The sequence below is a fragment of the Macrobrachium rosenbergii genome, chromosome 37, assembly GCF_040412425.1.
Source record: "Macrobrachium rosenbergii isolate ZJJX-2024 chromosome 37, ASM4041242v1, whole genome shotgun sequence".
Classification (NCBI taxonomy): Eukaryota; Metazoa; Arthropoda; class Malacostraca; order Decapoda; family Palaemonidae; genus Macrobrachium; species Macrobrachium rosenbergii.
In genome coordinates this window covers 34633409-34656967 of record NC_089777.1, presented here as the reverse complement: position 1 = coordinate 34656967, position 23559 = coordinate 34633409, and the positions used below count along the sequence as shown (strand labels likewise).

Below are 23559 nucleotides of genomic sequence, written 5' to 3'. Positions count from 1 at the left end.
TATACACTTTCGAGTTAAGTATGAATTTCCGTAATTAAATATTTTACCTATAATTACTATGGTATATACCAAAATACCTTTGACAAATAATTATTACTGATAAAATATATTGCATTTGGAAACTTTCTCCAGACATTGAACGAAAGGTTGGAAAAATGGTTCAGAAATTATAACTAAAATATTTACTGACAGGTTTAGCGAATTATGGAGTATGAAGTCATTTTGATACAATATCAGTGTCATTAACAGTCATCGCACAAGGCATGACAAATATCTTTCAGTTTACGAGAATTTCTATTTCCAGATCAAGCCACCCTAAAACCGCTTCGAAAATATTGGAACAAAATAAATTTAAACTCTTGTAAAAGATTATATAATATCCCTTCAATATGTCGGTCTGCCAAAAATTTACGCTTGTCGATATTAGCTACATCGAATAATTGAACAAAGATGAGTTTAACATAATGAGAAAATCAAGGAAGAGACGAATAAGATGACGAAGCCGACGAAAAGCAACCGTTTTTAAACAAATGAACACTCAATTTATCAAAATTAATGTTCGTAAAATAATGCCACAGCAGTTAATGCAGCAGTCAATGTATAGGAATTAGCTACGTGTGACACTATCTCTTTCTGCTGAAATAGTAATAACGTACGACCTTGATATTCTGATATGGATGGTAATCATGCAGGGCACCCCTATGCATCTTTCATCACACGAAGCTAAAACAGTCGTACAGCTACACTTAGATTGGGATATTTTCTCGATGCGATCTTTCATACAACTGTCGAGATTATGCATACCACAAATAACTCCAGACTGTTTATATTTCGATTAGTATCTGTACTTGGCAGTGTCAGGTAGTGTTGCTACCTACAACGTAATGGAGCCAATAGTTTTTTCATTCTCTGTCCCGACACATTCGCATACTACACAGCCACTCACAGCTCACTGCGTGCCTGTGGCCGGACGGCATGCGGCAGACATTTCTTTCATTACTTTAGTTGCTAAGCACCGATAATTAACGTGAGACATTCATACAGGTCCCATTTCTTGCTTCTTTTTATTCATTCTTTTTAAACAACGTAACATAACACAATACGTGCTAAACCCTTACACCTAATTCATTATATTTTGGTAAACTGAATGAATGGCATGAACAACACGATCAGGTAGGAAGCCTCCGTTATATCGGGTCTCGGTATGTGAACCAGTTTCACCACACTTATTCGTCAGTCACTCGAACTCGTTCTCGACCATGGTAAATATGAGAGGAAAACCACATACATTTTTTTTTTAAGAAGGGGAACCTGAGTTTGCAAGTTTCCGAGCTGCATTTTAAATACCGTTTCGTATTTCTACGATATTATAATCTTGGAAGGGTCACACTTTTTAAGAGACTTCAGGAAAAGAAAGAATCCGTACGTGCTGGCAGAGGGCCAACACGGTCTAACAGCATATCCCACAGATCTCTATTTGTTGCTAAGGCCGCAGGAGAAGCTATAATAATAATAATAATAATAATAATAATAATAATAATAAATAATAATAATAATAATAATAATATAAAAGCATCTGGGATGATTACTTGCTACCTTTGCTTCTCTCTCTCTCTCTCTCTCAAACTGTTCTGTTGTGACTATTTCCAAATCAATGTTCGGTAAACGAAAAAGCAAATCGGTGAAAGAACACATCATGAATAGATCAACTTCCCTCTAACACACACTCACTTCATAACACACACTCACTTCATATAGGTGTCAGCAAAGAGGTACGTAGGCTGGTCTCACTCTAAGATAATCGTTCGTAAAAGATGGAATGGGGATAAAAAGAAAGAATAATGATAAATGTAATTTACCTCATACCAAGTAATGCTTGGCCTAAAGCATAAATTTCATAACCCAATCCAGTCACGGCCAGTGAGAATTCGAACACAACTAACTTAGAGTTTAATCAAATGTTAGCTCTGATCAATTACTGCTAAAACGTGAAGTAGCAAAAACCATAAACGGGCAGAAACGTTCTGCCAAAAGTTCCATGCCATTAGAATCATCACATACCACACCCTGCGAAAGAAGTCAGCTCTTGAGCTTTTTTATACAGCAATGAGACCTATATTGTTCGTGATTTGCTTTTGAATTATATATACAGTGTTAGCATTTCATCTCAGCTCACTTGGTATACCGTTTTTGGATCAGGTAACTCTCCGCAAAATTTTGAAGGAACTGAGTTAGTCTTCCCACAAGGGTTCTTTTTTTTTGTGGGCTGATTCTCGAGCCACAGATTGAATGCGGTTATACGACCAAATCTTGATCCATATGAGGACGTTTGGAGAATAATAACGCCAAATATTATAGTCAAATCTGATAAGACTAAAGGAAGGCCTTAGAAAGCGATAAGATCATTGAGATAAGAAGTAGTTGTGAAGTCGAACTAATTCACACTTTTGTCAATGTATCAAAGAGTGGAGACGCGTCAAATTGGAATTGGAATTAATGGAGCCGTAGGCCTAAACTCGCAACGAGAGTAGTCCTCGTAGGAAGAGGTACTTCACACTGACTTTATTTGCCACACTGTTTGAGTTTAAAAAAAAAAAAGCCATCATTACTCCATAACGAACCAGTGCAGAAAGGCTTACTAAGGTATGATCTTGTGAATAATCTAAGCTTGCATGTAATTTCATGGTTTGTTCATATTCTATAATTTGCCCATAATTTTTACGATTTTCTATTTTTTTTTTCATATTTGTATGTTATTTTATTAAGGACGTATGTTTTGGAAAGCAGTAACTTAAAACTTCTTGTTCCCACTTGACAGAAATCATTTCAAAACATGTTCGTTGATATGACCTTTGACCTAAGAACGCAGATTCTAGATAATTTTGTTTATTCTTACAATCAAGTGTATAAGACTTGGTCCGTTACAAAAATGTTAGTTGGAAAGACGCATGAATATCTTTTCGGCTACCACACATCGAGAACGGAAGTCTATAACCTTTTTACGCAGTGGGGTGCGTAGCTGTTAAACGTTACACAAAGCCAGATAACAAAAACAAAAGGTTGAGAAGTGTTAGTTTTAAAGAGCTAGGCATATTTGCAGTTCCTAAGTGAAACAGGGTCCTGTTACCACTATGGCTCTATTCAGTATTTACTGCTCCAACTTCACAAAAAGTCTTCTGTGATTTTCTTTAGGAGCTCATCCTTAATAATGGTGTGTGCCCTTAAAAACTGTTGGTAATATGTGAGGAGTTCTTATCTATAAATCACTCACCCGTCAAGCATATTACTTTTAGGGACAGCGAGTACCTTTTAAAAAGGGAAATTAAACAATGATCATATGTTCTGAGAGTCTACATATATCTCACACACTTTTGTCCCCTTATCTTACTGGCAAAAGGTTATATAAAACAAAGGGAATTTCTAGGAATAAAACTTAATTAGACTGGCAATGGAGATATTTTACTGCATTATCTGGTAATGTGTCTGTTTTTGACTTAAAACAAAATGAAACCAGGTTTGTAATAATCCATTACTAAATATTTTAGGTTGTTTTCAAAAAAAGATCGAAAACTGTTTCATTGTGAAAAAAATCTTACATTACCTCACTTTTGTGCCAAATGAAAAACTGAAGTGTGATTTTTTAACTAAATTTCCTTAAAATGAGGTATGATTCCCCTAAAGAAGAAGAAAAGTCTTTATACATTTTCATAGTTGGCTTTTTTTATCATTTTTTAAAAAAGACATTATCTTAACTGCGCCACTCATAAAACTGAGAGTCTACATTCTCAGTGAAATGGTAGGCTTATCTTTAGTAATAAAATTAATTAGATGGCAATGAGATATTTACTGCACATCTGGTGTTGCCTTGTGACTTAAAACAAATGAAAGCCGGGTTTGTGTAATCCATTACTAAATGTGTAGCGTAAAAAAAAAGATCGACTGTGTGAAAAAAAAAAAAAAAATGGAGCCAGAACTGAGAGAGTGCATTAACTCCTGAACTTGGGAGCCCCTAAAGAAGAAGAAAAGTCACATTACATCTTTTGTACAGACATTATCTTAAGCCATAAAACCGTACATTCCAGTGATCACTTATCTTTGTACTTTGTGAGCGCAGGGAGTTGGGTTGCTGAGAGATAGAGAGAGAGAGATATATATAGAGATATAGAGGTGCGCCTGATATATATATATCATATTGCTCTATATATATATATATATATATATATATATATATATATATATATATAAGACATCGTTTGTTAAAATAATTAGTGATAATGCCAAGGTGAAGAGATAATGAAAGAATTAGTCTCATTTAAAAAAGAAACAAATACATTGACGAACGGTCTATTCTGGGTCCTAAACCATGTTAGCAGGCTTTGTAAATACTCTGGTTACTAAATCTATTTATTGTATGATCTAAGCCTCGTAACAGAAATATTTTCTGCTCAAGCTACAAATGCACTTCCTGGTTCATGCAACTTCAGTTACCTCTGTATCTCCTATGTATTAGTTTTTTTTTCTAGATATAACTTTAAAAGTCCTCATATTTATCTATGATCTATTTACCCATTTCTTCATTCATTTATAGGTTCCCTTTCATCTGTCAACACCAATTTGCCGTAGCACTATATATATAAATAATATAAATATATAATATATATATATATATATATATATATATATATATATATATATATATATATATATATATATATATATATATATGTATCTATCTCGACAACTTCCTTATCTATTAACTAGATTCTCCACACACACATGGGATCGTTGCCAAAGCTCGCTTTATCTATGCCTCATTAATCATTCATTCACCTCCCTGCAAGGACTAGTTAATCATTCACCCATTTATTCATTCACAAGGCAATGGTGCTCTAGCCCAGGTCTAGCCATCTCTGAATCACTTTCGTGTTACTCACTGATTCCTCCCTAGAGCCATGTTTGGATGGTGCACGGAGTGTCTGGGGCTCAGAGGTCGAGGACCTCAAAGAGTCGAGTCTCTGCATCAGCCTCTGAAATCGGTTCATCGCAACCTCCGGCTAAGAAGGACAGTCTCCTCAAGGTAAGTGAGGCGTTCTGAGCACTTTTGACAACTGCGACACAGAAAATTGAAGGTACATAAGTACGATTCGGGCCAGCCTGGTTAAACTAGGATATACTTAACTTTTGACACGGAGTTGTTAGATCTCTTTAGTTAGAGGAAAAGTCTTTCCTAAAAATTTTTAAATTTTCGCGACGATTCATAACTTTATACAAACACATTATATATATATATATATATATATATATATATATATATATATATATATATATATATAGTATATATATACATATAAACATATATATACATATAAACATATATACATATGAATATATAATATAGACATATAAATATATACATATATATATACATGTGTATATATATATGTATATATATATATATATACACACACACATATATATATATGTGTGTGTGTGTGTGTGTGTTTATCTAGTGGCAACGTTTACCTAAAAGTTCTCAAAATTTCCTCATGAAGATATTTATAAGATATTTAAAAGAAAATGTGAAGTTGTCTTTTCTTCCAGAGTGAATTACTCAGACGACTCAGAAGAGGACGATGAGGATCGAACTTCGAACAGAGACGAACAAGATGAAGAAGTCTCGTATGTCCACAGTAAAGGAGGTCGCCATCTCGGTCACCCCATGGTCGTTCCTTCCACTGTAGTGATTAAAATACAGCCGGGTGAGTGCATTCTTATGAGTAAAGGCCAACGTGCCAGGCAACCGAATGCCCTTTCGTAGGGCAGGTCTGAAGGCAACACCAAAATGGTAATGGGTCTTAACAATCACAGAATCGATACACATTCAGCCTCTTAAAGGAAAGCAAGTTATTAGTCAGGAAAAACAGAAGCTGGATGGGAATTTCAAAGCTTTGCCAGAGAGAGAGAGAGAGAGAGAGAGAGAGAGAGAGAGAGAGAGAGAGAGAGAGAGAGAGAGAGATATTCATAATATTTCTGTTTACTGAAATGATGGGTATTCGTTCCGTGGAAGCTTGAGTTATGCGTCTCAGCTGGTTATACAGAATCCAGGGGACCACACCAGGCCTCTTATTCCATTTAAGACATTGCCATACTTATGCGCTGCCTCTAAGCAAGAGGGGTGTGCGGAAGCTTCTATAACTTATAATTATAGCCTCTCTGGCTTGTCCCCGCGTAAATGTGTAACCATGCTGAATAAGAGTAATAATAACAACAATGGTAATAATACTTTCGCGGTTATCAGGGTTAGTGACTTAACCTGGAAAAAATTATTGTGACTGCTTTGTGGAAAAGGCACCAAATTAAACAATCGCAAGATGACAGACTGAAAACCATTGACTTTTATCATATGATGACGTAAAATTGTCTACCTTTCGTTCCATCTTTTAGCAGCCTGTAAGAGAAGTTGATTCTTCTTCTGTCTTCCTTAGAATCTGAGACTATTCACCGCCCTGACCTGGAATCAGAAGATTCCTGCGATGCTGTGAGCATCTCCCAAGAAGCGGAGAGCACATCCCAAGATGCTGCTGGCAGCCACCAAGAAGTGGCCAGCATCACAAGTAGCAAACGCAGCTACTGGGCGCGAGCGGGCAAAGCTACTTCTTTTTCGAGCAGCACCTCGGGAACCCTTCCGAACAGCAACAACACGAGCCTCGAGGGCAGCCTCCACACAGTAGGGAGTACCGGCAGCAACCCCAGCATCACCAACTCGTCTCAGTACGATGCTCTTCTTACCAGCCTCTCCGAGACAGTATCTTTGCCTGACCTTCCAGGTTCCTGTTCCTCCGGCAGGAGGAAGAGGCCGCTCATTCATGTGAGGAAAGAGGAGGTTCGTTCCCGTTTTTTTGTTCGTGAATAGTTAATTGAAAAAAGGGGAAAGTTAAATAATTGGAGAAAAATGATATAAAATTGTTAACGTGTGCATACGTATATACAGAAGTGTACCTGTCTCAAATTCGAAATATTACCAGTAGGTTACTGCAACGTACCTACAAAATACCTACACATCTCAACTGAATTATAGAATAACCAAGGCAAATTTATTCCTTTGAAATCGAACGCGAAAATGGTACTGAAAGAATCTAAAACCAATTAAAATAAATAAAGAATGAATAATGGCCCCCGAGATTCAAGTATATTTTATCTTTCAGCTGGAGCACAGCCACCGTAGGCCTATGAAATTTTTGTCTCCTGAAGAAGCTGCAAAGCCTCCTGTCCAGTCTTCACCGACTTTGTCGCATTTTTCGATCTCCAAAGTTACAGGTAAACAGATTACTGAATTTCATTTCATTTTCATATATTCGTGCATTTATACATACCCGTCCATGGGGTCAGACCTGATTTTTCATCTTATTGTACTACCTAAAGTGGTAATTAACCCTCACAGACGTAAAAGTACGTCTCGCTTTCCCTATATTAACCTTAAAATTCAGCTGGCTTCCGCGGGAAGCTCCGCACGAGGCCTCGTCATTCAAGCGTTGGGCCCCTGGGTTCCCCAATCCCGAGAGGGTACCAGGGAAGAACCAAAAGGTCCCACTGTAGGCTCAATTCGCAGTTCAAGGTTCAAACCGGGAGAAGATTGTGGGGGGGGGAGGGGGAGAGGCGCCTCCTCCAATGCCTATTGTAGAGGCCCCAGGAATGGGTGGGTCTGGGGAAGCGATGGTATACTTTTTCTTCTTAAAAATAAGAAAAGGCAAAGCGTCTAGATAACATATTCACAAGATGTTTTTATTGTAATTTAGCCGAAGTTATCAGCCATATTTCCGTGTTATAAGAGCGTTATTAGAAAACACCAGGTTCTATAAAATTCAACTGAGATACCTGCCTGGAAAAGGCTGTCAAGTTGTAACGAAAATAACTTGCCGTAGGCGGTATTAGGAAGAAAAATACTTCAAGGAGATGCCCATCTCGGACGAGTTCAAATAGAAATTAACAACTTTCTAAATGAAATTTCATCGCTGCTTTGTAAATCCCTCTCTGTGAATCCTCAGGTCAAAATTCAAATCCCACTATCTTAACCCCTTTACGAGAAAGTTCAGTGATTCATTTTATTTACGGCCTATAGCCAGGATATACGATGGATTAAATGTGGATTACTGGCCCCAAAATGCCTTCTGTAGAACACCAGTTTATTCGGATGATGAAAAAAATCGAATTCCTTTTAAATAGCTCACTTTATTTAAGATATAAAAGAAATTTTTGGGTGAGAGAGAGAGAGAGAGAGAGAGAGAGAGAGAGATATATATATATATAATATATATATATATATATATTGGATCTATCTCTCTCTCATATATATACATATCTATCTCTCTCTCTCTCTCTCTCTACATCTCTCTCTCTCTCTCTCTCTCTATATATATATATATATATATATATATATATATATATATATATATATAGATAGAGAGAGAGAGATAGAGAGAGAGAGAGAGAGAGAGAGAGAGAGAATAAAATATCATCAGAAATTCCAAATAAATATCTTAACATTCCTTTAACACTAAGCCTACATAAGCCATTTAAAGGGAATTCAATTTTTAATGTGTGTGAGTGCGCATGTAAACATACGCAAATGCAGACACTTTCTATATCCAAACACATTAAAAAGGAAAGTGCAATATTACTAACGTAATCAGGTTTCTTGCTGCCTCCCCAGAACGCCTCTAACTTCAAGTTTCTTGCTGCATCCCCGGTACCACTCGCACTTATTATAAAAATGACGCCGCGTCTTTGATACGTGATCTGCCATTTTGGATATTTTGCTCCTGAACGTCTAACAAAGATAATCTTTACGGAACATCCCTCTGGTCCGTCCTAACCGAGGTTTACTGAATACTACGCGCAATAGATCTCATTCTAGAATTCCTTTACCGTGGATACCTATATGATCACGAGAGCTATAAATGACATCGATGGTAAAGTAATGATACAGGGGATCAGTAATATTAAAAAGAAGGTTACCATTAACACAATTCACAACCAAGGAAAGGATAACAGGATGTTCCCAAAGAAATTCATTAAGGAGACCTTGATTCCGATTTAATTGGCCATATTGTAAAACAAAGGTCATCGACATCGAAATTATATAATTGCTAAAAACAAATTAATACGAAATTATACCTTCAATCCCCTGTGAAAAAAACCGTCTCATACACCTGTGCTCACATTCTTCACCTACTAATTAAAATGTTAAACTCGCATTAAATATAAACCTCACTTCGAGAATGACTGATAATGTGATTTGGACAGTTACTAATGTCATATCAGCATGGATTGAATTGAATATAGAAGCTAGGCCAAAGGTCAAGCACCGAGACCTATGAGGTCATTCAGCGCTGGAACGGAAATTGGCAAGTAAAAGGTTTGAAAGGTGTAACAGGAGGGAAACCTCGCAGTTGCACTATGAATCAATTGTTAGGAGAGGGTGGAATAAGATGGAAGAAAGAGAATATGAAAGGGGGTACAGTAAAAGGAACGAAAGGGGTTGCAGCTAGGGGCCGAAGGCACGCTGCGAAGAACCTCAAGTAATGCCTAATACTAGCATGGAGGTAAAATTCTTACAACTAAAGAAACTTATCAATTCCTGTTAAACCGCTGAGTAATTACCTAAAAGTCATAATACTTTAGGAAATTTTAGATGGTTCTACTCATAATTTCTGCCTTTCATTGTACTTCATTTTACAAACGCTTTTTAATCTTCATCATCCTCTCTAACCTTCCAGCCTTGTTAGTAATAAATTGCTTCAAAATCAAGCAGTTTTCAGTGGGTGATTCCAGAAAAGATGAGATCGTTGTGCAGAAAACATCCACATTATAGTCCCTTCACACATCTGCACAGGCTCTTCAAAAGAGCGTCGAACTTCCCCACTCACATTGAGTGATTCACCTGTATCTTAAAAGCAGTGACCCATCCCCCCCTCTCTCCCCACCCCGTTCTAACACCTCTTCTACTTTTACCTGAACCTCTCCCCTTCCTCCTAACACTTCAGAAATGACAATTAATTATATTGCAACAATACTTTCCATCTCTGAGAGCTCCATATCCACTCCAGAAATAAATTTCCTCCTTCAGAATTTTCTCCCAGAGAGAAATCCCAGCGGAGAGGAGGAGCCTTCGGCAGTATATTTACTAGCGACGGCGGCGTGCAATACGCAGGGGAATACATGACCGAAGGAAACACCACCCCCGTCAAGATAAGGAGTCCTTACACGCTGAAGGCCATATCGTCCTATGGCAGCCGAGTCGACACGAAGACCAACCCAGTGTGGTACTCCTTCGGGAGTTTGGTCGTGGCCCTTAGGTACCGAGTGAACGACAAGGTGTAAGTGTCTAGCGTTCTTTTGTTTATTATGTAAGTTTTTTTACCCTTTATCGTTATGGTACCGTATTCTTAAAGAACGTGACTTTAATAACTACTCTGAGACATCGTTTTGAAATTAGAGATTAGTCTGTTCAGAAGCGGTTATGACATAAGATTAAGTTATTCGAGAAGTTTATAAACTAACTGACGAATAAATGGAACCCGACTGATGGACCGAATGGGGGTCCCCAAAAATAATCTCGGCGGATGAAGAAAACATCACTCTTACGTTTGCTAAATACAGAGAGAGAGAGAGAGAGAGAGAGAGAGAGAGAGAGAGAGAGAGAGAGAGAGAGAGAGAGAGAGAGAGATCGAACGTACGTATCTCTTCGTCTTGACTTCAGAAGCTCCAGTGCTAACGCGATCAGATTAATTTTAATGTGAAATCCAACACTAGTGTCACTCAGAATAACTGAATTGCGCAGCTGCACATCGACAACACCCACTTAAAAAAAGTCGTAAAGATAAAAATCTTACCACAAGTTTCAATCCCACGCTAGAAAATGATAACAGTTGTCAACTCCATACTGTAGTTTGAATGAAATAATGGAATTTCCTCAGTATAAAACCTATCATGCAAAATAACGGTTGAGAAAGCGGATACACACATGTTCGATTATGTAAGCCTTATGCCAGAAAGAGCTCATGTTCCTTAAGCAGCATTTAAGCATGTATAAAAGTGCGTTGATTACAACTGGTTCTATCATTGCATGGTGTCAAGCATAGAGTCTTTAGCTAGGCCACCGGACCCGGAAAAAACGACATAAGACTTAAGTACCTTCGTTAAATTAAATATCATTCAAGATTTGCAATATTTCCGAACGATCCTTATTCAGTGTCTTTTACTGACACGCCAATAGTGGCTACAAGAAAATAAATATATAACTATCTCCTGGATCAGGCCAGTAGATAAAACATTCAACAAAATTTCTACAGCCAACAAATTCACAATTTTTTAATTCAGTAAAAAGTAAATCTAGTCAAGGCAAACCTCGTTAAATACAAAATGAAGTTTCACCAAAATTTCTGACAAACTAAAAAAACCTGATAAGAATAATTCTAAAAAAATAAACAGTTCACAAATAAACTGAACGGGAAATACTGCTAGATACTATAAACGTCGGTGAAGAACGATGCAAATATACTATAGGAAATCACTAAGTAACAAAAGCATTGTTAACTTACCTAAGGAGCTTACGATGCCACTCAGTCGAAGCCAAAAGGCACTGTTTACACTTCGTGGCCAAGAAGGGGTAGCTGAAACGATCACGGTCAAGAAAAGCTAACGACTGACCCCTACTCGGTCAACTGACTCAAATATACCCCGTACGTTCAGTTTTCCCAAATGTGAACAAAAGGAGCCTATAAGAATGGTTTAATCGTACGGCTGGCAGGTCAGTATTCTTATAAATAAGACAAATTCACGGATAACGTTGGACCTTGAGATTTGGTACATGAACAAAAACATATGAGTACATAGGTATTTTGTAATACGTATGATATCAAATGAACGATAGCTTTCAGTTACGCCATGATTTATATATTTATATATATATATATATATATATATATATATATATATATATATATATATATATATATATATATATATATATATATATATATAATATATATAAATTTTGATTATATCACCGCGACATTTTATATATGAATATTAAGCTACAAATGTCGTTTAATATCCAATTTGCACTTACAATTCTTCTTCGGTGATATTCCCGAACTGACACGAACTGGATATTAAACTACATTTGTAGCTTTTTCTGTATGTATGTATGCATGTGATATGTGTGTGTGTGTGTATATGTGTGTGTATATATATATATATATATATATATATATATATATATATATATATATTATATATATTTATATATATATGTTTCTTCGTCAATAATTCCATTGAAAATAATGAAAATGGCTTAAGAGAGAAATATGCCTTTAACACACTAACACACATATACAGTATATATATATATATATATATATATATATATATATATATATATATATATATATATATATATATATATATATATATATATATATATATATATGTATATAATCTGTGTTCAGGTTTGGGCCGAAGTTGAATTTATTCATTTATCAAAATTTCTGTGAAAGCAACTATGGAAATTTGAATGTTGCATCAATGTTAAATAAACTGATTTTAATAAAAGAACTACTTTACTAGCTGGCATTCATTATTTTTCTAAAGGAAAATAATGAATTAGGAAGGAGAGTTGTTTCAGAAGTGAACCACAATAAGATATCCAAATTATTCGATATATTATTAACAATATTTCGTCCAAAATTTATACAAGTGCCGAGCTCGATGTTATGTAATTTATAAATACCGCTTGTGTGCATACTCTCTCTCTCTCTCTCTCTGCAGAGGTATTTGTTACATAGCCTCGTAAGTGATGAAACCTAGAAGCAAAAGGCAGCTGATTAATCAGGAGCCAGCGATGGTATACAGTACAGTACACGAACTCTCACAGTTTTATCAACAAACAGATGTTTTGAAGACTTCGCTGTTCACATTTTCTCATGAGGCCTAACGCGGGTTTGTAACAATCTTCTTATCGATTTTTTTTTTTATCAGAGCTTCTTCGTTCTTAGCAAAATAAACGGGTAGACGTGTCTAAAATATGAGTGCATACTAAAATCGCAGCGTCATTTTAAACGGTAATACAGTTAGATAAAATGGTTTAATATACAGAAGCAAATGTGCTAACACCTGCTGAAGCCGCCCACGCGTATGTGATTGTGTAAGCTTAGAGAATGAATATACCCTTTCATATTTCTATATGTTTAAACTTTATTTAAGTTATTGTATTTTAACAGTTATTGTAATTGAGAAGATAAATTCGAAAATAATTATTGTAGGACTAAAATCGAGTGGCAGGGCGGACCCTAAAAAGATTAATACAGTGGTGTTAAATGTACAAAATTCATGGTATGCCATTTACGCTGAACTAGGATTTGAAAGAACTCCTATACAGATTTATCCATGAAATTATTATTTTTCAACTAAAAAGTCCTATTAATTTTTATTACCGGAAGATTTTAAAAAATCTTATACGCTTCGTAAACGTGGCATGGTTTTTGAGGAGTTTTGCCAAAAGTACTGTGTGGTCAAGTCTTCTAATCTCTTAACTCACGTGTTGAACCATAGCCATGGTTGAACCCAGGCCAGTTAATCAGTCGTAGAAGAAAAGAAAGAACTATAATCCTTAACCCAACCACGTGTTATTGTTAAGACTCTCAGAAGATTTAAGGCTCCGTTTTAAACTCGGGTATTGGGTCCTACCCTAACTGGTCAAGGTCACGCCTCAGAGTAAGACCAAAATCCACACCAACTCTTGTGACTCAAGGAGTACTGACAGTGCTGGCACAAGACCATTGCAGTTCAACAAGATATCACAAACTATCATTTTTAAGATATTACTGATAAAAAAATCTTTATTTGCAAATTTGTCTCGGAAAGTTCGGTTATAATATGGATGATAAGAAGTATCGAAACTTTCAATTGTAGACTTTCAGATGTATAAGAATCATGAATTTTGTACTTCATTGTCTTGCCAATAATATGAGAAGCATTTTATTAGTCATAAGATCAACCATTTTAAACGAATAGCAAAAGGCCATTTAACCATATTTCTTTGATGTTTTATCGTCTTCCACTGGCAAGAAATAAACAAGTAATTTTTATTTTCTATTCCGAGAGAAATCAGAATCCCACAGTAGTCGTTATCAAACATATAATACGCGGATCTCGTTTTAAGATGGAGTACAGGTCTTAATGGAATCGTTGTATGACTTCATTTCGTCATTCCGATCTGTTTCCCGCTAATCCCATATATTTCATTGTGTACAATTCTCTATCGAGTGCTTGTAGACTGTGCGTAAGATTCAGTGAGAAACTGCTTCCCAGGATTAATCCTTGCTGCTTCCCTTCCATCTGGAAAAACCGGTAAACGGACTTCGAAACCTTGTATACTGCAAAACAACCAAAACGCCCGAAGGTGAAGGAATAGCAAATGAGCTTATAAGCCTACGAACTTGTTAACGTTACAATAATCCCTTCTATTCCCCAAGGACTTTATAATCTGGGCGTAATCCTTCTGGGTCCAGTCCAGCTATTATCGCCCATACAAAGTCTTTTTTTTTTTCTTGTAAACACGCACAAGCACATATACACAGACAAACGAGAGAGAGAGAGAGAGAGAGAGAGAGAGAGAGAGAGAGAGAGAGAGAGAGAGAGAGAGAGAGAGAGAGAGTCATACAGACAAGCAGACACTACAGATACAGGCAGTCATCAAAAACTTCAAGTCATTTGTGCTTTTGTAGAAGCAAAACATATCCTTAGACATGAGGTATCAATAATTTTGTTATCCCAAGGACTACGACCAACCGCTCTGCAGAACTAGAACCGACAAGTGTCAAAATAAACTTCCACGGAAAAGTTGATGGATGAGTGACGAGGATCAAACAGCCATGTCTTAACATTCTCCATTACTTCCAAGTGCCACTGAAGAAATATTCATTTTTGTTTGATTTGTTTTTTGTCTCCTTGCTTTAATATTCATATAATTACTTTACCTGTTATTGTTAGATTAAGCCGGCCTGATGTCGGCACAGGATCTTACTCTTGAGAATATTTGTTTTAATTTACAAAGAAATATTATTTTCATAAGTTTGAGGGGTTGCGCTTATGTTCGGTTATCAATTGCCATTTTTCTGATCATTTATATCATTCGTTTTGACGTTCGCATTATATGTCAGTTTATCAGTCATCATAGATAGATAGATAGATAGATAGATAGATAGCTGGTGCAGATAGATAGATAGATAGATAGACAGATAGATAGATACATGGTGCATATATAGATATATAGATGGATAGATAGATGGTGCATATAGATAGTTAGGTAGACAGATGGATAGATACATGGTGCATACAGATAGATAGATACATAAATGGATAGACAGATGGTGCATACAGATAGATAGAAACACTGGAGTGCTGCAAGGCCTTTCGACTCTTTCGTCCTTTACTCAGTCTGCTAAGTAAAGGACGAAAGAGTCGAAATGCCTCGCAGCACTCCGGTGTTTCCCTTTCCTTCGTGGATTTTATCTTTATTTATATTTTCATCATGTTCCATATTTTCGTGATTCAGTTATATATATATATATATATATATATATATATATATATATATATATTTTATATATATATATATATATATATATAAATATAATATACTATACATATATAAATTACAATATATATATAGATGGATAGATGGCTAGATAGATGATGCATATAGATAGACAGGTAGACAGATAGATAAATAGATACAAGGTGCATACAGATAGATAGATAAATACAGGGTGTATAAGTGTGAGCAAGCACAAGTTAATTCATGCATTCTCACGAATCTTCGAGCAAAAACACACGCGTCCATCAGTGCACAAGAACGTACTTCTTACACGCATGCATGAACACGGAGACATCAGTTATCCTGAATACAAATGCACAGGCAGGCACATACTCATGAGGAACGCTGTTTGTTAAGAGAAAAATAACATATCCCAACAGAAAGGTGAGACGTGTGTTCTAGAGAGAGAGAGAGAGAGAGAGAGAGAGAGAGAGAGAGAGAGAGAGAGAGAGAGAGAGAGAGAGAGAAAGGTCAGCTATGATTAACAGCAGAGAATTGTGCAAAACACCTGTCTCCGTTTTTCCTTCTTATAACGTCTTTAATTTTTCCTTTTGATATCTTTGTTTTATCAATGAAAACTTTTATCAATTATTACCATTTATATATATATAACATGTGGGTGTACGCACACACACATGAAATATATATATATATATATATATATATATATATATATATATATATATATATATATATATATATATATATATATATATAATGTGTGTGTGTGTGTTGTGTGTGTATGTTTGTTTGTACGTGCGTGTTTGGTTTGTATGTCCCAGGACCCACTATAGTTTCCTCCAAAGTGGGTCCTGTTAGGTCCCTTCACCATACTTCAAAACAATCGTTGTTTACGACAGTTTAAAAGGTCACGTGGATTAGCGCTGATAATCCGACCTCTTTATAATACCTGGCGAAAATACTTGAGGGAAGCAAACAATGACTAGAGAAAGAGCCCGTTTATAAATAACCTAGTCTATTTCTGAAACTTTAAATTGATAAGAGACAATGCATAAAAACGAAAATTATTATTATCATTATTATTATTTAGGACGTTGACACTTCTCAAAATCCACATGAACTGAACAAAGAAATTATTTCTACAGTGATTTCAGTGGGAAACAAATAGTCAAGGGAAACCATAATTTAGAAATTTACTTTTTATTTTGTATATTCTCATAGATATTTTTCAAAATTATATTTTCGACTTATATATATATATATATATATATATATATATATATATATATATATATATATATATATAAACACATGTGTGTATATATATATATATATATATATATATATATATATATATGTGTTTGTGTATATATATATATATATATATATATATATATATATATATATATATATATATATATATATATATATATATATATATATATATATATATATATATATATATATATATATATATATATATATATATATATATATATATATATATATATATATTTTGTTGTAGGCAATCGCCTTTGTGGCATTGACTTTTTGATGCACACCTTTTCATATTTCCTTACTTCTGTTTTCAATAATTTTTCAAAGTTCTGGATAAGTATACAGAGTCGTGGTGTATTTTCCATTTATTGCTAGGTCCCGCTTCGCCCAATCTAAGGCTTTTTCAAGCAAGAACTATTTATATTAAATACAGGCGTCCTTCGCTCCATTTATACCGGCAGGATTGGATTAGCGGTGGGGGGGGGGGTGTTGCCATATTTCTCTGTTACAATTTTGGTTTACAATTTACAATGAGGTGGTTAGTTGTTTACAAAATATTTACTTATTACATGGTAAAACTATGCTACAGTATTGGTTCTACATTCTATTTCTACATCTTATATCCCTAATAACATTATTGATTTCTTCGTGTGTGGTGTTCTGGCGTGGCTCCGCTCTGCTTTGTTAACCTTGACCTTGGATCCCTCTTCTCTGTCGAGCAGACGGCAGCGAACGGTCACCTTCTGTTTGCGTATTTAAACTTGGTTTGCTTGTGGCTATCAAAACTGCTTCTGTTGTTATTATGTCCCGATATGAATTGCACTTGTATTTTATCTTAGTGTTGTTTATCAAGTCTTGTAATGATGGTTTCTTGTCGTGTTTGTCTGTGTAGTGTTGGAAGATGGCTTCTGTGTTTCTGTGGGCCTTGATAAACAACACTAAAATAAAATACAGGTCCAATTCATATCGGGACATAATAATAACAGAAGCAGTTTTGATAGCCACGAGCAAACCAAGTTTAAATACAGAGACATAAGGCGACCGTTCGCTGCCGTCTGCTCGACAGAGAAGAGGGATCCAAGGTCAAGGTAGAGGACATCAATCATTTTTATTAGGGATATAAGATGTAGAAATAGAATGTATAACCAATACTGTAGCGCAGATGTTCTGCCAATGTAGTTTTCTCGTGAAGGACTGCATTCCTCCTGGGGGCAAGTGAATTCATAAACCACAGAGGTAGTCATCTCCTTAGGTGTGGGTGCGCATGTGCCACTTTTCATTACAAGTGATGCAAGTAGATTTGGTTTGCAGTACACCCGTATGTTTATGTCGGTATAGGGCGCTCGTGGCTTGACAATCTTTTTAATGATCTTCTTGATGTTGCTGTTGTTGTTAAGTTCGTTGTTAAAGTTAGTTTGGTAGTATATTGTTATCTGTTGGCCTGTCTTCTCGTTGTGTTGGTCTGTGGTGTTGTCTTGCTTGTATAATATATAGTATTATACATACAAACACACACACACACACACATATATATATATATATATATATATATATATATATATATATATATATATATATATATATATATATATATATATATATATATATACATATACAAAATAATTTGTGTATGTTTCATCAGGCTAGACGTTGACATCGTTCAGGTGACGGACTTACCCCCGGGCAAGAATACCCCTGTCGACCTGCAGGTGGGTGTAGCGGTTATATTTTTGGTTCCGTTCTTTTGTTTGTCTTTTAGTGATTATGCAAAATCATACATTTGTATTTGTACGAAAACTTTAACACAGAATGGTCTTACGACTATAGTCTTTCAAACATTCTAAGATCGCTTGAGGAAAAGAATACAACGCTGCCAAGTCTATATTTACCCTTCTAAATCTCACCCCGAGGCTAATTTGTCATTGACTGTACTTCCTTTTCTCAAGAAGCAGCGTTGAGTAAATTTTGGTTGTTCCTAATGATTTTTCTCTCATTCCTCGCTTAATGAAATGACAATCATACCATTTCAGTATGAAATAATTAGGTTCTAAGTAAAAGGGTCCTTTTGTGGTTAAAGGAATAAATGATAAACCTTGGTGTTGCAGTCTCTGAACGCTTTTGTTTAGCTTTTCAAGTGTTTGGAACCACAACGTATAACGCATTTTTGTTTACAGTACTGCAAAGACCTCGGAAAACTAGTAAAAAAGTAATTAGACAAAAATATTAACGGCGAGAGTAACTGATTGTAAGTATCCGGTTTCCCAAAATAATATGAAGAAAGTCTCAAAGATTACTGGAAAATGTGTGATAAGATATAGCGTAATGGTATGTTAAATTAGAATAAAGATCTGATTTAAGATATATCTAAAGATAACACATACATACATACATACATACATGTATGTACGTACGTATGTATGTATGTACGTATGTATGTATATGTATGTATTAACATTCCTCATTCATATTTGTGTATAATTCTGTATAGCCTTCCATATACTTGTATTGGAATATTTCTTCAGCATACGTTAATACCTTTGGAATAACAGGCAGAAGTTCAGCAACGAGCGACTTCACGTTTATTCATGCAAAAAGGCAAAAAGGTGAACAAAAGGAACAAGGACCACCAGATGGTTAAATATCAAAGGATTGCAAGGAAAGAGTAATCCGGGATAATCCGGTCACAAATTGAAACAACATACCCAGCGCTATGAACAACGGAAAGGATAATCATGCCAACATAAAATATGTATAAAACTGAATACTATTTCTTTGCTTATATTTACCAAAATCATTTTTTATTAATTATAAAAGGATCAAGTATGAACAGTCTAAAGCGAAAGTTTTAAGCGCAATCAGTGTTTGACTTGATATAACGAGACGCAGTGACATTCTTTTTAACTGCGTCCTTGTACGGAACTTTGGACCTTGAGAGGATGATCAGAATCACTCAAAATAATGTATAGAGAATGCATTCGAGATCTGTCCAGTTCTTATAGAATACTGATGCGATGTAATTCGCAGTACTAGTGATTTTGTTTTACGTATACTGCATCAATAAATATACACACATACATGCTTATGGTCTTCAAGTATGCACAGAATAAATTCAGTAATATTTTAATCTCTTAGGTCCGTTTAAATCCCGGACAACGGAAAAACTGGATTAAGGGATTCCAGCCAGGGATGAGACATAACACGGATTCATTCGAAGCGAAAACAAGCATAAAGGTAATAACTCTCTCTCTCTCTCTCTCTCACTCACTCACTCTGTGTGTGTGTGTAATTTTTAAATATATATATATATATATATATATATATATATATATATATATATATATATATATATATATATATATATAAATAAACATACATGTATATAAATTTTTCATCTGTTTGCCTACATGTATATGCAATATGCATACAGCACATTTCAATCTAATACATGCGTATCCATACAAAATTTTACTTATTCCCACAGGCCCGGAAGCTGATGGGTCGATCCTTCATAGCATCGTTATGGACAAACACCAAACGACCGTTGCCCCATTTGGCACTGGGTCATGCCATAGTGCCCCACCTCGAAGCTCAGGATTTGATGTCGGGAGAATGGAGAGTTTTTCCATTGCAGAGAGAGAGGCAAGGGTCTCAGTAAGGTAATAAAAGAATATATTATAACACCTGACAGAGAATGGAGAATTTCTCCATTGCAGAGAGAGAGAGAGAGAGAGAGAGAGAGAGAGAGAGAGAGAGAGAGAGAGAGAGAGAGAGAGGTCTCAGTAAGTAAAAACAAAATAATAAAAAGAATATATTATAACACCTGACAGGGTACCAATCCTCATAGAATGGAGAATTTCTCCATTGCAATTTCGGCAAGGGTCGAGGTAATGAGAGAGAGAGAGAGAGAGAGAGAGAGAGAGAGAGAGAGAGAGAGAGAGAGAGAGAGAGAGAGAGGTCTCGGTATGTAAAAACAAAATAATAAAAAGAATATATCACAATACCTGACAGGGTACCAATCCTCATAGCATGGAGAATTTCTCAGAATCTCAGTGCGTTAAAACAAAATAATAAAATAAATTTATAAACATTTGACAGGGAACCAATCCTAGTAGTCATTTCTACTCTCATCTACCTTTTTATTCTGATTTTTTTTAACAGTTGCAAGACCATTTAGGGGAGAGAGTTCTCAGTAAGTAAAAACAAAATGAAAAAATAAGTTCATAAACACTTAACAGGATACCAATCCTCAAAGTCATCTCTCCCCTTTTATTCTTCTGATTTTTGTTTTTTAACAGTTGCAAGACCATTTAGGCATGGCCCTGGTTGCCCTGTCCTGTTGCGAACGCATTTTCGGGCAATACACCTTTAGCGTTGACGTCATGCAAGTCAGGAACGTCAGAGTGCAGAGGTTTGGCGAAGGGGCTGTCAAATCGTCCAAAGGTAAAGGGACGTTGTTAATTTCTCACTTAAAAGAGAGAGAGAGAGAGAGAGAGAGAGAGAGAGAGAGAGAGAGAGAGAGAGAGAGAGAGAGAGAGAGAGAGAACGTACAATACATGAGCTAATTTTAATTCACAGGTTGAAGGGGATAAAATAATTTCTCACTGCCGAGAGAGAGAGAGAGAGAGAGAGAGAGAGAGAGAGAGAGAGAGAGAGAGAGAGAGAGAGAGAGAGAGAACGTATATTACCAAATTCCAATTTACAGGTTGAAGTGGATAAAATATTTTCTCACTATCTACAGAGAGAGAGAGAGAGAGAGAGAGAGAGAGAGAGAGAGAGAGAGAGAGAGAGAGAGAGAGAGAGAGAGAGAGAGAACGTGCAATACATGAGCTAATTACAATTCACAGGTTGAAGGGGATAAAATAATTTCTCACTGCCAAGAGAGAGAGAGAGAGAGAGAGAGAGAGAGAGAGAGAGAGAGAGAGAGAGAAACTGGAATGAAAAAAAAAACGGTAGGCATTCCAAGAAATCCTAGACATCAATATGCCAAAATCTTGTTTATCTATTTTATTTAATTCTACAGACTTAATTTCTGCATATGTTTAAAATTCATTATCAGAAACTACAACACGGCAATAACCATTGCCATTCCAAAAATCGGTTACCTCAATACAGTTCTAAATCTTCTTTTCAATTACCACAAACTGGAATCGCAGAAACAGTATAGTGCCAGCCTACTTCATGTCACAACGAGAAAATCCAAGTTTCCGTCCTTTGCTCTATTTTACAGATTCAAGTGTAAACGTCTTCTTTAACTGGTATTGTAAATTGGATTTACAACTATGGTCGTAAAATAAATCCCAGTGACGACTTAATGGGAAAAATATCAAAATTTACATTTGATACATTTTACTTAATAACCTTGGTTATCTGGTAATAACCATGCCTATGCCAAAAATCTGCGTCATGTCCCATAGGGAAATATCAATGTTGTGCCTTTTATCTTCTCATTCTTGTGTAGCAAAGGCATTCATATGGGTGAAGGCGGAGCACCTGATCGAAAGCTCCCGCAGGAAGTACGAGTTGCCCCCGACGGAACTCCTGCGACCTGCTGGGTACGATGAGTCTCAGGGTTGGGAAGCCATCTCGAAAAGAAACTGCACGTTGACGGTCAACGTTCCCAAGGACAAGGTTCACCTTTCCTCCATCATACTTGAGGTAAAGTGAATCAGTCATCCTCTGATTACTCGACTCAGTGAAAGTTTGTTTCTTACCTGCAGTTGTTTTGGAATTCTCTTCCAGGATCTGTTTTTCCCTCTTCATTATGACAATTAATCCTGAACCTTTGGCACTCTTTCCATCGGCAGTTTTCCCTGGCCTATATAATTGTTCATTCTCTAAAGACATTTCCTCTAATACCGAACGTTGGAACTCTGTCCGTACCTCCGTTTTTCCAGGCCTTAGCAGTATTTGACCACAAACGAAATACCTTTATTTCCAGATTCACGGCAGAGTCCGCCACAACCTCACCGCCAAAGAGGCCCATTTAGGCTCTGTTAAACTTGGCCCAGAGGATCTATTCGGAGGAGGAAACGCAGCAGCAAAGGGGCCGCTTTCAGTCTTGACCCCTGACGCAGAGAACCCTAGCGTTGGCGAAGGAAGTGATCATCAGGGCATGAAGGACGTGCCCGGTGACCCTCTCGACCCGAGGCTGACTCATTGGGGTCAGGCTCTGAGGCGCCAGGCCAAAGTGGAAATGTGGCATAGATTGCAGATTTAAATAAATATATGAGTAAATAAATGATTATTGTTTTTGATCTATTCCAGTTTTCCCTTATGCAACTATTCCGGTTTCAACAATCATTGGTGAGATGAGGTTGGCAGAACCTCGTCTTGACTCCATTAATGGTGGATGGCTTTACAGATAAATGAATAACGGGGTGCAGGTTGCCAATTTTGATAGATAAAAACGTACAAGAACAGAACTCAAGGTTATCCTGCACTTTAACGGACAGTAAGCAGTAGGCAATGAAATTCCAAAATCAGTGCATATCGTCAGTATTTCAGATTTGTTTTTTGTATATATTTTCGTCAACTTTTCATTAAAAGGAAATTTCATAAAACACTATAAATCTAAAAAGCTAAGAAGTAAAGTTAGGTTCTGTACGTAACAATTATAATGATTACAGGCCTATGAATCACAGGGGTTAGTCCTATGCTTCATA

At 36.1% G+C, this 23559-nt stretch overlaps 2 protein-coding genes across 3 annotated transcripts in view; one reads left to right on the top strand and one right to left on the bottom strand.

Annotated features, from left to right (window-relative positions):
- The window catches only part of LOC136825477 (serine/arginine-rich splicing factor 6-like), a 37801-nt gene extending 26055 nt beyond the window's left edge, over window positions 1-11746 (bottom strand). For both annotated transcript variants that reach the window (XM_067082001.1, XM_067082004.1), the window contains exon 1: window positions 11601-11746. The gene's annotated coding sequence lies outside the window, so the exon portion shown is untranslated. The remainder of the gene's footprint in view (window positions 1-11600) is intronic.
- On the top strand, window positions 2405-23114 carry LOC136825479 (uncharacterized). Its single transcript, XM_067082011.1, has 13 exons — window positions 2405-2643; window positions 4949-5077; window positions 5602-5759; window positions 6486-6868; window positions 7206-7317; window positions 10127-10376; window positions 18540-18606; window positions 20030-20128; window positions 20379-20548; window position 20725; window positions 21193-21337; window positions 22356-22552; window positions 22836-23114. The coding sequence occupies exons 2-13, from the start codon at window positions 4953-4955 to the stop codon at window positions 23112-23114; spliced, it is 1986 nt and encodes a 661-aa protein (XP_066938112.1). The 5' UTR covers window positions 2405-2643; window positions 4949-4952.
- The last annotated feature ends 445 nt before the right edge of the window (window positions 23115-23559 follow it).